Source organism: Panthera pardus, unplaced genomic scaffold (genome assembly GCF_024362965.1).
Source record: "Panthera pardus isolate Hobbes unplaced genomic scaffold, ASM2436296v1 HiC_scaffold_11, whole genome shotgun sequence".
Taxonomy (NCBI): domain Eukaryota; kingdom Metazoa; phylum Chordata; class Mammalia; order Carnivora; family Felidae; genus Panthera; species Panthera pardus.
This window is the reverse complement of record NW_026526666.1, coordinates 9,486,054-9,499,087: the sequence shown is the minus strand read 5'-3', so window position 1 is coordinate 9,499,087 and position 13,034 is coordinate 9,486,054. Positions and strand designations below refer to the sequence as shown.

The window sequence follows — 13,034 nt, the reverse complement described above, 5'->3', positions numbered from 1 at the left end:
ATCAAAAGATTATCAGAAATAGTTGCTGCTCAGTGTTCTCCACGTACAGTCTTGGAAAACAAAATCTATTAGAGTTAAATGCATCAGCTGAATGTACAAGAGGAAAGAGACCTCCAACTTTAATGGTATGTGTGAGAGTACTTTTAATCTCACAATTGTGTCTCAATAAAAAGATGTATTTCAAAAGACAGAAATGCAGAAATAATACTGCCAACATAATTTCTTTCATTTGTATGTAACTATGTGTCTAGTATTTCTACAGTGATCTATGAGGGAACGGAACAGAAAATAATCTGTGGAAATGTTGAGGTTACAAGTAATAGAAATTTAAAAAATCAAATACATAGCTTAAATTGCTACTGATGATGCAGAAAACACAACCCCCTATCACCTGAACCTACTAAAGAGTACCAAATTTTGAGAAACAATGAACTGTGGTCAGTAGAGACAACTCTGTTTAAAACTTAATTTGGATTTCAAACTGACGGGATTCTTATCTGGAAATTTATATCTGCATATTAATCTTAAAAAATGCAAAAGTTTAAAGTTTATAAATTTCAAAATGAGCAGCATTTTTAGCAAAACTATGGAATATTTTTAAAATAAAGTAAAACACAAATGACTCAAGCAGACCCCAGTATACATTCACGTGTAAAAGTTAAATTGAGGCCCTATATTCAGGGATGGGGGTGGGGGAGTGGGGAGTAGTAGGTTGGCTTTGTCTTTGTTTATATCACATTTTAGTAATAATTCTTTAATTCTTAAGAGGACAACACTATCTCCTCATTTATACAGCTAAAATCAGTATTACTGAATTGGGCTGCAAATTAACTAACTCAGTAAAGCTCTATTTTCCAATAGAAAATGAAATGAAAAATGTTTTTAATTTGTCTTTATTTCCATACCCCCCAACCAATCTAAAAGACCTTTCAATAAACATTAAAAACAGCTAAAGAGCAAGAGAAGCAGTTGTTGTTTTATTTTGGTTTTGAACCATACCTCTAGCTGCTGTAAGAGAGATTTTCCTTTCTTATTAATTTCATTGATAAGGGTGAAAATGGCCACTTTAATTTCCTGTTCTACTCGTTTGTTAGTCTCATTTACTTCTTTTATCCTGAATAAGAGAAATGCATCATTAGGTTATCAACTTATCCTATGTCTCTGAATCATCAACTGTTACAGAAATTCATCCAACTGGGCACTTAAGCAAGTAATTAAAATGAAACCCTTGTCAAAATGTACAACTTATGTTTCGGTAGACCTGAGCACTCAGTTTGGTCTAAACAAGTTATTTATACAGACAAAGAATGGATTAAATATTTAGTAATTTTAAATTAAATTCATAAAGGTAGTTTATTAATCTAGATGGCAATCTCCTTTAGCTCCTGTGACATGAATGTGATATATAAACATCTGACATCAACAACTGCTATTTAGTGTCAAATCTGGCACACTGGATCTACTTAATGCTTTTCAAAAACAATGTGCAAAAGAACAATGTTGCGAACAGTAATTATCTGTTGAAACAGTAAGAATTAAGCTTAGAAGCATTTATTTTCACTTACAACTTAACCACTTAAAATGTGCCCCCTCCTTCCACAGGTTCTTCTCAAAATAATTTTCCTACTGCATAGAATTAAGGGCATAAAACATTTTCAATCCAGTTTTAAAAGAGTTCGATGTTTTAGAATAGGAAGGTTTCAGCTGCAAAAATGAAATTGCTGATACCTATTTCATGGGTGGGGGAGAATCCTACCGATATAAATGTATAAAATGTTAAACAACCAAAGAACGTAGCCTTCAACTTTTATACATTCTAACTTCTTTACAAACTATTACCCACACTTCCAACCTCTAAATTGTCTTTTCAAATTTGAGTAATAATAATATAATTTTCCCTCCTTTGTCTATACCTCAGTGCTTGTTGGGGCACTTATTTGAAAATTTTATTCAATTTTGTCCTTATTAATGTGATTGGAAAATGTCTTTTTAAAAATAAGACTGCTGATTACTAATGATAATGTAGGATTCTAACTTAAAATGACTCTGCCAAATAGTGAAATTATTAAGCTTGCTAAAAGTAGTGAACAGTTAGCCACTGTCAGACTCCCTTTGGTTTAAGCATGTCTACTACATGTTCAATTGTGAAGAAAGAAATCAATGTACATTAGAAAATGGAGATATAGGTCATTATGTGTCTAAAGGGAAAGAAACATTGGAGATTTCAATACTTTAAAAAAAATCTTTCTGGAGATGAAATCATGAATTTCTCCAACCCTCTGCAATTTTGTAACACATAAACTTCTTGTTCTACTTCTCTATATATAGATTCAGGAACATATATACAAAATATGTACAAAACATATATACAAAAATATGGGACTGCCATACGAATCAAGTATCTTTTCTTTGAAAAGGACATCCATCTGTAATTTATAAGACAGCTAGCTATCCTCTCCAATATCACCCACAACATATCAGCAGTATTACTAAAACATCCTGATATTTTCATAAGAATTAACCATCCATAATTAGTGCATGTAAAGTATATACAGTTCACCCTGAGCAAAGTGGAGGTTAGGAGCACCTATCCCCAGATAGTCAAAAATCCATGTATAACTTCTGACACCCCAAAAGCTTAGCTAATAACCTACTGTTGACCAGAAGCCTTACCAATAACATAAACAGCTGATCAACACATATTGTGTATGCTACACGCATTATACACTGTATCCTTACAATAAATAAAGCCAGCTAGAGAAAGGAAAAATGTTATATTTATCGGGGGGAAAATCTGCATATAAATAGACCCACACAGTTCAAACCCATGTTGTTCAAGAGTCAACTGCATTGTTACATATTACCTACAACCTTGGAGTACACTTTATTTTCTTTTGGTATCACTTCTTAAGATGAAAGTTCTGCCACCTTATAGTCTAATGTATAATGCGCTATTCATTCATCCATTTAATATTTTTAAGTATTGCCATTTTAAATGAAGTAATTAATTTTAATATTCTAGAAATACCAAAAGTCTCAATATTCGTGAAACTGAAAAATACTTACTAATCCTATTCATACCTCCAAGAATATACAGATTTTAATTATGCCAGCTCCAAGTGTTCATCTTTCTACCCCAAGAATCCTCATCTTGTTAATGTACTCACTTATGGAACTTATTCCACCTTGCCTTATCAATAAATTTAGTTTTTTGAGAAATTAACCTGAATAGAATTTTTAAATGCTGATGGGATTACTGATAAAAATAGTAGCAATGGTCAAAATTTGAGAGTTTACTATGTGCCATAAAGTGTGCTATTACATACGAGTTATAATAATAATTCTGCGAGAAGTAGTGTCTTTAAAAATGCTTCTTTTACAGGAGACATTCTTCATACTCTCTCCTCTATACTATGTCAACCACACAGTTAAAAGTTTTATAATTCAACTCTACATAGTAACTGCTTTTTCCATCGTTAACTAATAAGGCTTTACAAAGAATAGAGTTTTACTGATTAGAAAAGAGTTAAAGATGTATTTTAAGAGTATTCAAAATTTTGGTGAATTAAATCTTAATTAACACATATCATAATCCAAACTCAAACTTCTATATATATTTACCCTTCTAAAAATGTTTTCTATATATGCTTAATACAGAAGGGAAACAAATTTAAACTGGATCTAGTGTGTATAATAATTTTTAAAGTGAAATTATGGTTTTAAGGCAACACACTTACCTGTTCTGCACCTGAGTAGCTGCGAAATGAACATAATTCTTCTTCTCAAGAAGCTTAGCCAGTAGATTCTCAATTGCACCTTTCTGGTTTTGAAAAGCTTCTTCAAGAAACTGATACCTTAAAACAAAAACAAAACCACATTTAAAGCAGAATATTTACTATTGAAATTCTTAAAATGAAGAATTGCTACATGATTCAATCTTGAGACCATAACTTAAATTATCTGCATTCTATGCTGGCCTCACACACCCTACCATGAGCAACTTTTAATTACCAATCCCTTTCCTTCTGACCCACGCCTAAGAAGCTATTTATTGTAAGACCAGAAAAATTTACTTAAAAACTGTTCAAGTGCTCTTACATTAGAATTTTGATTCAGAATTACATTTTTTTTTTCAAATTCAATTACTGGAGAAGCTTGTATACATTTTATATCATAAAATCTGTAACATTACAGAAAATACTTTCAAAGGTGGGGAAACTACCCATAGTTTTATCATCATAAAACCACTACTAACTACCATGGTTATATTCCTTAGTCTTTTTATTATGCATTTTATTTTTTTTTATTTTTAATTTTTTAATATTTATTTTTGAGAGAGAAAGGGAGAGAGAGGGAGAGAGAGAGAGAGACAGACACTGAGTGTAAGCAAGGGAGGAGCAGAGATAGAGGGAGACACAGAATCTAAAGTGGGCTACCTTCGGCTCAGGTCATGCTCTCATTGCTCATGAGTTCGAGTCCTGTGGCAGGCTCTGTGCTGACAGCTCAGAGCCTAGAGCCTGCTTCAGATTCTGTGTCGCTCTCTAACTCTGCTTCACCCCCATTTCATGCTCTATATATATCTCTCTCAAAAATAAGTAAAACATTAAAAAATCTTATAAATAAAAAATAAAATACAAGTGTAATCATAATGTATACACAATTTTATATCTAATTTTTATCTTGTCTTTACATTCATTACTTGAAATAATTTTTCAGCTCCCCATACTATATTAGTCAAAATTTTCCAAAAGAGTTGTATCAATTAAAAATCACCAACACCAGTTTTATAACTTTGTTAACATGAGTGGTGTATGTTAGTATTTCCTAATATTATTACAGTGAAAATTTGGACTCCATAGTAAAGACTACAGTTCTTTGATTACTAGGAAGATAGAATGGTTTTCTTTGCTGGTTTTATTTCCTTTGTGTAAATTGCTCATTGAGTCAACAAATATTTTTGGGATTCTTCTGTATGCTAGGGATACATGAGTAAAAAAAAAAAAAAAATCCATTATTCTTCATATTCTTGTAATAAATAGGCACACATATGAAATGACACCATACGGTGATAAGAGCTATAATGGAAATATATATAGACTGAAAGAAGAACATACTGCTTAAGTCAGCCTTGATACCAAGGAAAGCTTCACAGGGAAGTCAAAATAATATCCTATGCTAAATGCAGAGGCATATTTGGGGAACTACAAAGACTTCAATTTAGCCAATGAAAGCCATGCAAAGGTCAGAATAGGAGATAATAATAAAATCCAGAATCAGACTGTGAAGGGCTGGGTATACCATGCTAATATTTGGATTTTATCTTCTCAGTAATGGGAAACCCTTGAAAAATTCTAACCAAGATGTAATAATCAGATTTATGTTCTAGGAAATTCATCAGACATAGAAAAGTAAATCTGAAAAGGGAAAACAGGATGATCAGCTAGAACTCTTTGACAATAATTCAGATAAGGTATCAAAACATAATACTAGCTAGCATAGTTGCACAAACAAGCTTAGACAATGGAGATACCAGCATCTACGATGATTTGGGAGTTTACATGGCTCTAGTTAAAGTAAGGTCCATAGGATTACCTAAAATTAAATGCCTACCTAAGGCACATGCAAAATGCCACTGGAAATGAGTTCAACATACTGACAAAGTTACAACTGTCTATGTAGCTACTAAAATCACTAAAGTAAAGGCAGGAACTGGTATTAACAGGAAGACTATGAGCATCTAGATGTTTGTGTCTTCAGTGAAGATCTCAATCAAGGGAGAAAAGGCCATGGAAGTTGTGACCACTAAGGAAAGTTTGGTAAGATGAAGGAAAGTTTCCCAGTGCTAGGTTCAAGAGGAAAAGGAAAAATGGAGGGCAGCAGAAAGCAAAATGTAGAGCAATATAAGGACTGGTGTTACAGAGCAAGTGAGGTTTTTATTTTCTGCAATGATTCGAAGAATTTTTTATTGTAGTAAAATACATATAACAAAATTGACCACTTTATGATTTTTAAGAATTTCTTTAAAGCAAAAATAACCCCACCCATGTATAATGTAAAGTCTAGCACTTGTATACCTTGTATTATACCTTTGAAGGTATTAAGTAGCACAAAAGGACAAGGGTATTTTAATTTTAAAATAAAACTATCTACTATAAGACAGGTAACCTAAAGATTGCTGTTTCATTTCATTATTTCATTGAAGAACATTTGATTTATTCCATAATAATTTCTCCATATCCAAAATAAAATTTTACTTTGTTAATCTGTACAAATGAAGTGGGAATATGAGATTACCATGCTAACCTTTTTAACTCCGTGAGCTTTAGATTGGGAGGAAGAAAGATCTTTGTGACTCTGTCTAATTTGATTTTGAGTTAGATTATGTCATAAATAGAAAGGCGTTTGGTAGAAAGGTCAACTGGTATCATAATTCACAAAATTTTAATTTGTAAAATTTAACCCTGTACAAATGTATTTCTCTTTTCACCTAAAAATAAATGTTTTAGAATCTTGCTTCTAGAAATATCTTCTTGGGGCACCTGGGTGGTTCAGACGGTTAAGTGTTCAACTCTTAATTTCGGCTCAGGTCATGATCTCACAGTTCATGTGATCAAGCCCTGTGTCAGGCTCCACACTGACAGTCCAGAGCCTGTTTGGGAATAGCTCTCTCCCTGTCTCTTTGCCCCTCCCCTGCTCACATTCTCTCTCTCAAAATAAATAAATGTTAACAAAAAAAAAAAAAAAGGCACAGAAGTATCTTGTTGATTCATGTGAGCAAGTAGTAAGCAAACACACTATGATATACCTACATTTAAGTATGTGTCCTTTCCTCCACTTATACAGGAGTTAACATCTGAGCTGGATGTTTTAAGGATAATTAAGAGTGCTTGAGATAAACTTTAGGAGGAAGGTAAGCTCTCTCTCGCTGGGGAAAAAAAAAATCAGAATGTATAAAACTACACAGTTCTGAAGCTGTCATTTTCAAGACTAAGGAAAAGAAAGCAAAACTAGAAAAGTGGAGAAATGCCAGATGCTAAAAAAAAGACTTGCACATTTTGCTTAAACTGCCTTCAGATAATAAATAATAGTGAACAATTAAGAGCTTGAATGAATAGTGATAATCAGATTTGTCTCTGTTCACTTGTTTAATTTCAATTATATACTCAGAAGAAAAAAATGGAGCTTGAACAACAAAAAAACAATATGGAAGTAATTTTGGCTACAAGTTACTTCTGATTCTCTTAGCCAGAGTAACACTGCATTTTCAATCAAAATTATAGAAATGGGGAGGAAAAAAAGAATAACATATAAATAGATTAAGTATAATTCTGATTAACATGTAAATACACGAAAGCCATTTCTTAGGTGCTAATCTTGCATATGAAGCAGAAGTAGTGATTCTTAACCTGGGCTTCTACTCACAATGAGCTATATTCAGCATTTCAAAATGTGTAGGTAAAAATTACAGGTGCCCATGATTTAGTTAGAACAGGCTAGGTAAGACTTTCAGTGGTTTTGGTTAGAATTATAGAAACTGAGTATACTAAATATACCACTGGTTATCTACTTTTGAACAGAAATCATCATCATGGATTATATGTGTTTTTTCTTGAGAAATAAATTACTGTTTAATGCAGTTTGCTCAGAAATTCTTGAAAACATGGTTCTCATAAGTAAAGACTGGGAGATGAATAAGAACAGTTTTTTTAAAAAAGACTGAGGGGGCTCCTGGGTGGCTCAGTGCGTTGAGAAACCAACTCTTGATTTCGGCTCAGGTCCTGATTCCAAGGTCATGGGACAGGGACCCGCGTCAGGCTCTGCACTGGGTGTGGAGCTTGCTTGGGATTCTCTCTCTCTTCCTGTCTTCCTCCCTCTCCCCCTCTACGTCACTCATGCTCTCGCTCTAAAATAAAAGTAAAAACTATGTTTTATGGCACAAAAACAGACACATAGACCAATGGAATAGAATAGAAACCCCAGATATAGACCCACAAACGTATGGCCAACTCATCTTTGACAAAGCAGGAAAGAACATCCAATGGAAAGAAGACAGTCTCTTTAACAAATGGTGCTGGGAGAACTGGACAGCAACATGCAGAAGGTTGACACTAGACCACTTTCTCACACCATTCACAAAAATAAACTCAAAATGGATAAAGGACCTGAATGTGAGACAGGAAACCATCAAAACCTTAGAGGAGAAAGCAGGAAAAGACCTCTCTGACCTCAACCGTAGCAATCTCTTACTCGACACATCCCCAAAGGCAAGGGAATTAAAAGCAAAAGTGAATTACTGGGACCTTATGAAGATAAAAAGCTTCTGCACAGCAAAGGAAACAACCAACAAAACTAAAAGGCAACCAACGGAATGGGAAAAGATATTTGCAAATGACATATCGGACAAAGGACTAGTATCCAAAATCTATAAAGAGCTCACCAAACTCCACACCCAAAAAACAAATAACCCAGTGAAGAAATGGGCAGAAAACATGAATAGACACTTCTCTAAAGAAGACATCCGGATGGCCAACAGGCACATGAAAAGATGTTCAACGTCGCTCCTTATCAGGGAAATACAAATCAGAACCACACTCAGATATCACCTCACGCCAGTCAGAGTGGCCAAAATGAACAAATCAGGAGACTATAGATGCTGGAGAGGATGTGGAGAAACGGGAACCCTCTTGCACTGTTGGTGGGAATGCAAATTGGTGCAGCCACTCTGGAAAGCAGTGTGGAGGTTCCTCAGAAAATTAAAAATAGACCTACCCTATGACCCAGCAATAGCACTGCTAGGAATTTATCCAAGGGATACAGGAGTACTGATGCATAGGGGCACTTGTACCCCAATGTTTATAGCAGCACTCTCAACAATAGCCAAATTATGGAAAGAGCCTAAATGTCCATCAACTGATGAATGGAGAAAGAAATTGTGGTTTATATACACAATGGAATACTACGTGGCAATGAGAAAGAATGAAATATGGCCTTTTGTAGCAATGTGGATGGAACTGGAGAGTGTGATGCTAAGTGAAATAAGCCATACAGAGAAAGACAGATACCATATGGTTTCACTCTTATGTGGATCCTGAGAAACTTAACAGAAACCCATGGGGGAGGGGAAGGAAAAAAAAAAAAAAAAGAGGTTAGAGTGGGAGAGAGCCAAAGCATAAGAGACTGTTAAAAACTGAGAACAAACTGAGGGTTGATGGGGGGTGGGAGGGAGGGCAGGGTGGGTGATGGGTATTGAGGAGGGCACCTTTTGGGATGAGCACTGGGTGTTGTATGGAAACCAATTTGACAATAAATTTCATATATCAAAAAAAAAATTTTAATAAACAGTTAAAAAAACAACAACAACAAAAAACTATGTTTTAAAAAAGGTAAAAAGACTGAAAATCAATTATCTACTAACTTCAAACCGTAACTTTTTTGAAAATGTTTATTTATTTGAGAAATAGAGTGCAAGCAGGGAAGGGGCAAAGAGAGAGAGAGACAGAGACAGAGAGAAGGAAGGAGAGAGAGAATGCTAAGCAGGCTCCACTCCAGCACGGAGACTGACTCAGAGCTCAATCCCACAACACTGGTATTATGACCTGAGCTGAAATCAAGAGTCAGACACTTAACCAACTAAGCCACCCAGACACCCCCAAACTATAACTTTTGAATGCACATTTAGTCTTACTAGGTCCTGAGCTGTACAGGGATGCTACTCACCAAGTAATCACAGTATTATTTAATAACTGTCAGCATGTAACAATTGATAAGATTTTACTCTGGCACTTCTAGAAAAATGTATCATCTTAGTTTATAACCAAACTAGTATCTAGGGAAACATTTTTTAAACCTGCCACATAGTAATTCTGACTCAGTTTCTTTTGTAATTCAGTACTCCATTTTAAAAATAACATAAAATTTTAAACATATATTAGCAGTTCAATTCCACTGAACCTACCATCCATTTTCAAAAGTATCTATTTAGGGGCACCTGGGTAGCCTCAGTCAGTTAGGCGTGCAACTTCAGCTCAGGTCATGATCTCACAGTTCATGAGTTCCACCCCCATATTGGGCTCTGAGCCCATTTCGGAAATCCTCTGTTCCCCTCTCTCTCTGCCCCTTCCCCACTTGGGCTCTCTCTCTCTCTCTCTCAAAAATAAACAAACATTAAAAAAAATATTTTTAAAAGTGGGGTGCCTGGGTGGCTCAGTTGGGTAAGCGTCTCTCAGTTTCGGATCAGGTCATGATCTTGTGGTTTCATGGGTTCGAGCCCCGCATCAGGCTCTGCGCTGACAGTGTGAAGCCTGCTTGGGATTCTCTCTCCACCCCCCCCCCCGCCCCTCCCCCACTCACGCTGTCTCTCTAAATAAATAAATAAATAAGTATTTTTGGAGTATCTATTTATAGATAATTTTGTTGATACCCCCCACCACTCTATCTTCAAAATTACTTTGAAATAAGTCCCAAATATCATATTATCTAAGCACTTATCAATGTATAGATAGCAATAGCTCTTTTGAGAACTTACTTATGTTTTCAGGTGTCTTGTGCTAAGTATCCTACATGGATTCTCTCATTTAATCTTTAGAAAATTTAATGATGTATGTTCCATCTTCACAGTAACAGATGAATAATTTGGATAACCCTCTGTGTGTTGGTTCTTCTTTAAACAAATTTATAATTAATATTTAGTTTACAGGACTATTTCAAGAATTAAATTGGTCAAAATACACAAAGCTCTTAATAAGCATAGTGCTTTGCTTACTGAAGCACCGTAAGGGCTTAAAATTAGTTGTCACTGCTATTTTTACCAGTAATTTTAAATGATTTGCATTGTAACAATGTAAAACCTCAATCCTTCAACAACAAAAAGTCTACTATGCACATAAAGACCTCATTTTTTTTTTTATTAAAAAAATTTTTTTAACGTTTATTATTGAAAGACAGAGAGAGTCAGTGTGTGAGCAGGGGAGGGGCAGAGAGAGGGAGGCACAGAATCCGAAGCAGGGTCCAGGCTCTGAGCCGTCAGCACAGAGCCTGACGCGGGGCTCGAACCCACAAACCGCGAGATCATGACCTGAGCTGAAGTCGGACACTTAACCGACTGAGCCACCCAGGCGCCCCGAGACTTCATGTTTTTAAGAAAATTTTAAAATGAGACTATATTCCTTACTTAAGGCTCTATATGAAGGGGAAATGATAATAAGCCCTAAGAGTTCAGGAAGAATTGCAGAGAGTAGGAACTCTGAGCAACTATGGGAACCTAAAAGGGTAGAAATTTCAAGAAAGCTTGGTGAAGACATTAGGATTCTCACATAAAGAGAACAGGGAATAAAAGCCAACTTTAATTAAATCTCAAAGGGCACACAGTGACATCAGCTGATACTGCAGTTACAGAAGACAACAGGCTATTACTTTCTAATGCTGTCTTCAAATTCATGGATCTTTTCTTCTACAATGTCTAATCTACTGTTAATCCAATCCAAAATCAAACAGAGAAAAAAATGAGGGTGGGAGGAGCAGAAGAATAGTGAGTTTGGGGACACCTGTGATAACTCTAATATATGTATAACTGGCATCCCCAAATGGGGAGACGAAGGAGGAAAAAAATATTGGAAGAAATTCTAATAATGGTGTAAACTTTTCCAAATTTGATAAAAGAAAAAAAAAAACAGCCTTACAGATCTAAGAACTTCAACATCCGCCAAGCACAAGAAACATTAAGAAAATTACTCTTGAGGTATATTGTTTCCAAATTGCTTAAAGCCAGTAATAATCTTAAAAGTGGTTGGAAAGGGAAAAAAAGATACATTATATACAGATGAATAAAAACAGAACAGACTTCTCAATGGAACCAGTGCAAGTCACAGAGTGGAGCAGTATCTTCAAATTACTGAAAGAAAACTGTCAGCAAAGGACTTAGTTATCTAGCAAAATTACCTTTCAACACAAAGGTGAAACTTTTGGGGATGAAAAATACACTGACTATTTTGACTGTGATGATGCTTTCCCATGTGCATAGCTACACCACATAAAAGAACTATCACCTCAGTGTAAAGATGTAAAAAGAGTAAACACTTCTAAGGGACTAAACAAAAGTTACAATAATGCTGTGGAAGACAGGAAGGAAAAACCCTTAGAAATAGAAGCCACAAAGCACCACATACGTTGATTTTTAGACAAAGTACACATCGTCTGGTAGTCCAAAACAATGTTCTGGAAATTTTTTTTTTTAATGTTTTTTTTTTTTTTCAATTTTTTTTTTTTAACGTTTATTTACTTTTGAGACAGAGAGAGACAGAGCATGAATAGGGGAGGGTCAGAGAGAGAGGGAGACACAGAATCCGAAACAGGCTCCAGGCTCTGAGCTGTCAGCACAGAGCCCGACGCGGGGCTCGAACTCACAGACCGCGAGATCATGACCTGAGCCGAAGTCGGACGCTTAGCCGACTGAGCCACCCAGGCGCCCCATTGTTCTGGAAATTTAATGGCCCCAACTGGTAGTGCTTCTAGGCACTAGCAAAAGGAAATTCAATCCTTTAATGAGAAAACCATCATAATTCTAGACAAAGAATCTGCACAAATAATTTTTCAAGTAAATGAAAAGTTCTTACTTTACAAAAGCCATATATATAAGGAAATGAGTAAAAATCAACAGAAAAACAAAGAGGAAGAAAAGACCCACTAACAGAAGCAAAATATCTATGTTTACTAAATTTAAAGAATGAAACAGCTAGCAAATGGTCGGGCAACTATTTAAAAAGATGAGGAAAGAATACAAAGGTGCTGTATACTTTTTTTGATAACACATCTCAACATAAGGTTTTAAGAGGGGGTGGTGTTTGGCTGGCAGATTTTAACATTTTTAAATGTAATGGTATGATTTAATGGAAGTTTAGCATGGCTAAAAAGAATATTCATGAACTGAGATTGTTCAGAAGAAAATGCCTATCTTGCATTTTGAAACTAAACATAAGTTAAGAGACACGAAGAATGATATAAGGTCTAATATACATCTAACTGGAGTTTCAGAAGGA

The 13,034-nt window shown here is 35.1% G+C and overlaps 1 protein-coding gene across 3 annotated transcripts in view; it reads right to left on the bottom strand.

Moving 5' to 3' along the window:
* The window catches only part of TRIM33 (tripartite motif containing 33), a 131,252-nt gene that overhangs the window by 33,563 nt on the left and 84,655 nt on the right, over positions 1–13,034 (bottom strand). For all 3 annotated transcript variants that reach the window (XM_019457917.2, XM_019457919.2, XM_019457918.2), the window contains exons 5-6: positions 3,738–3,854; positions 1,000–1,114 (exon numbers count right to left, since the gene is read on the bottom strand). In XM_019457917.2, coding sequence (XP_019313462.1) covers positions 1,000–1,114; positions 3,738–3,854 — 232 coding nt within the window. The remainder of the gene's footprint in view (positions 1–999; positions 1,115–3,737; positions 3,855–13,034) is intronic.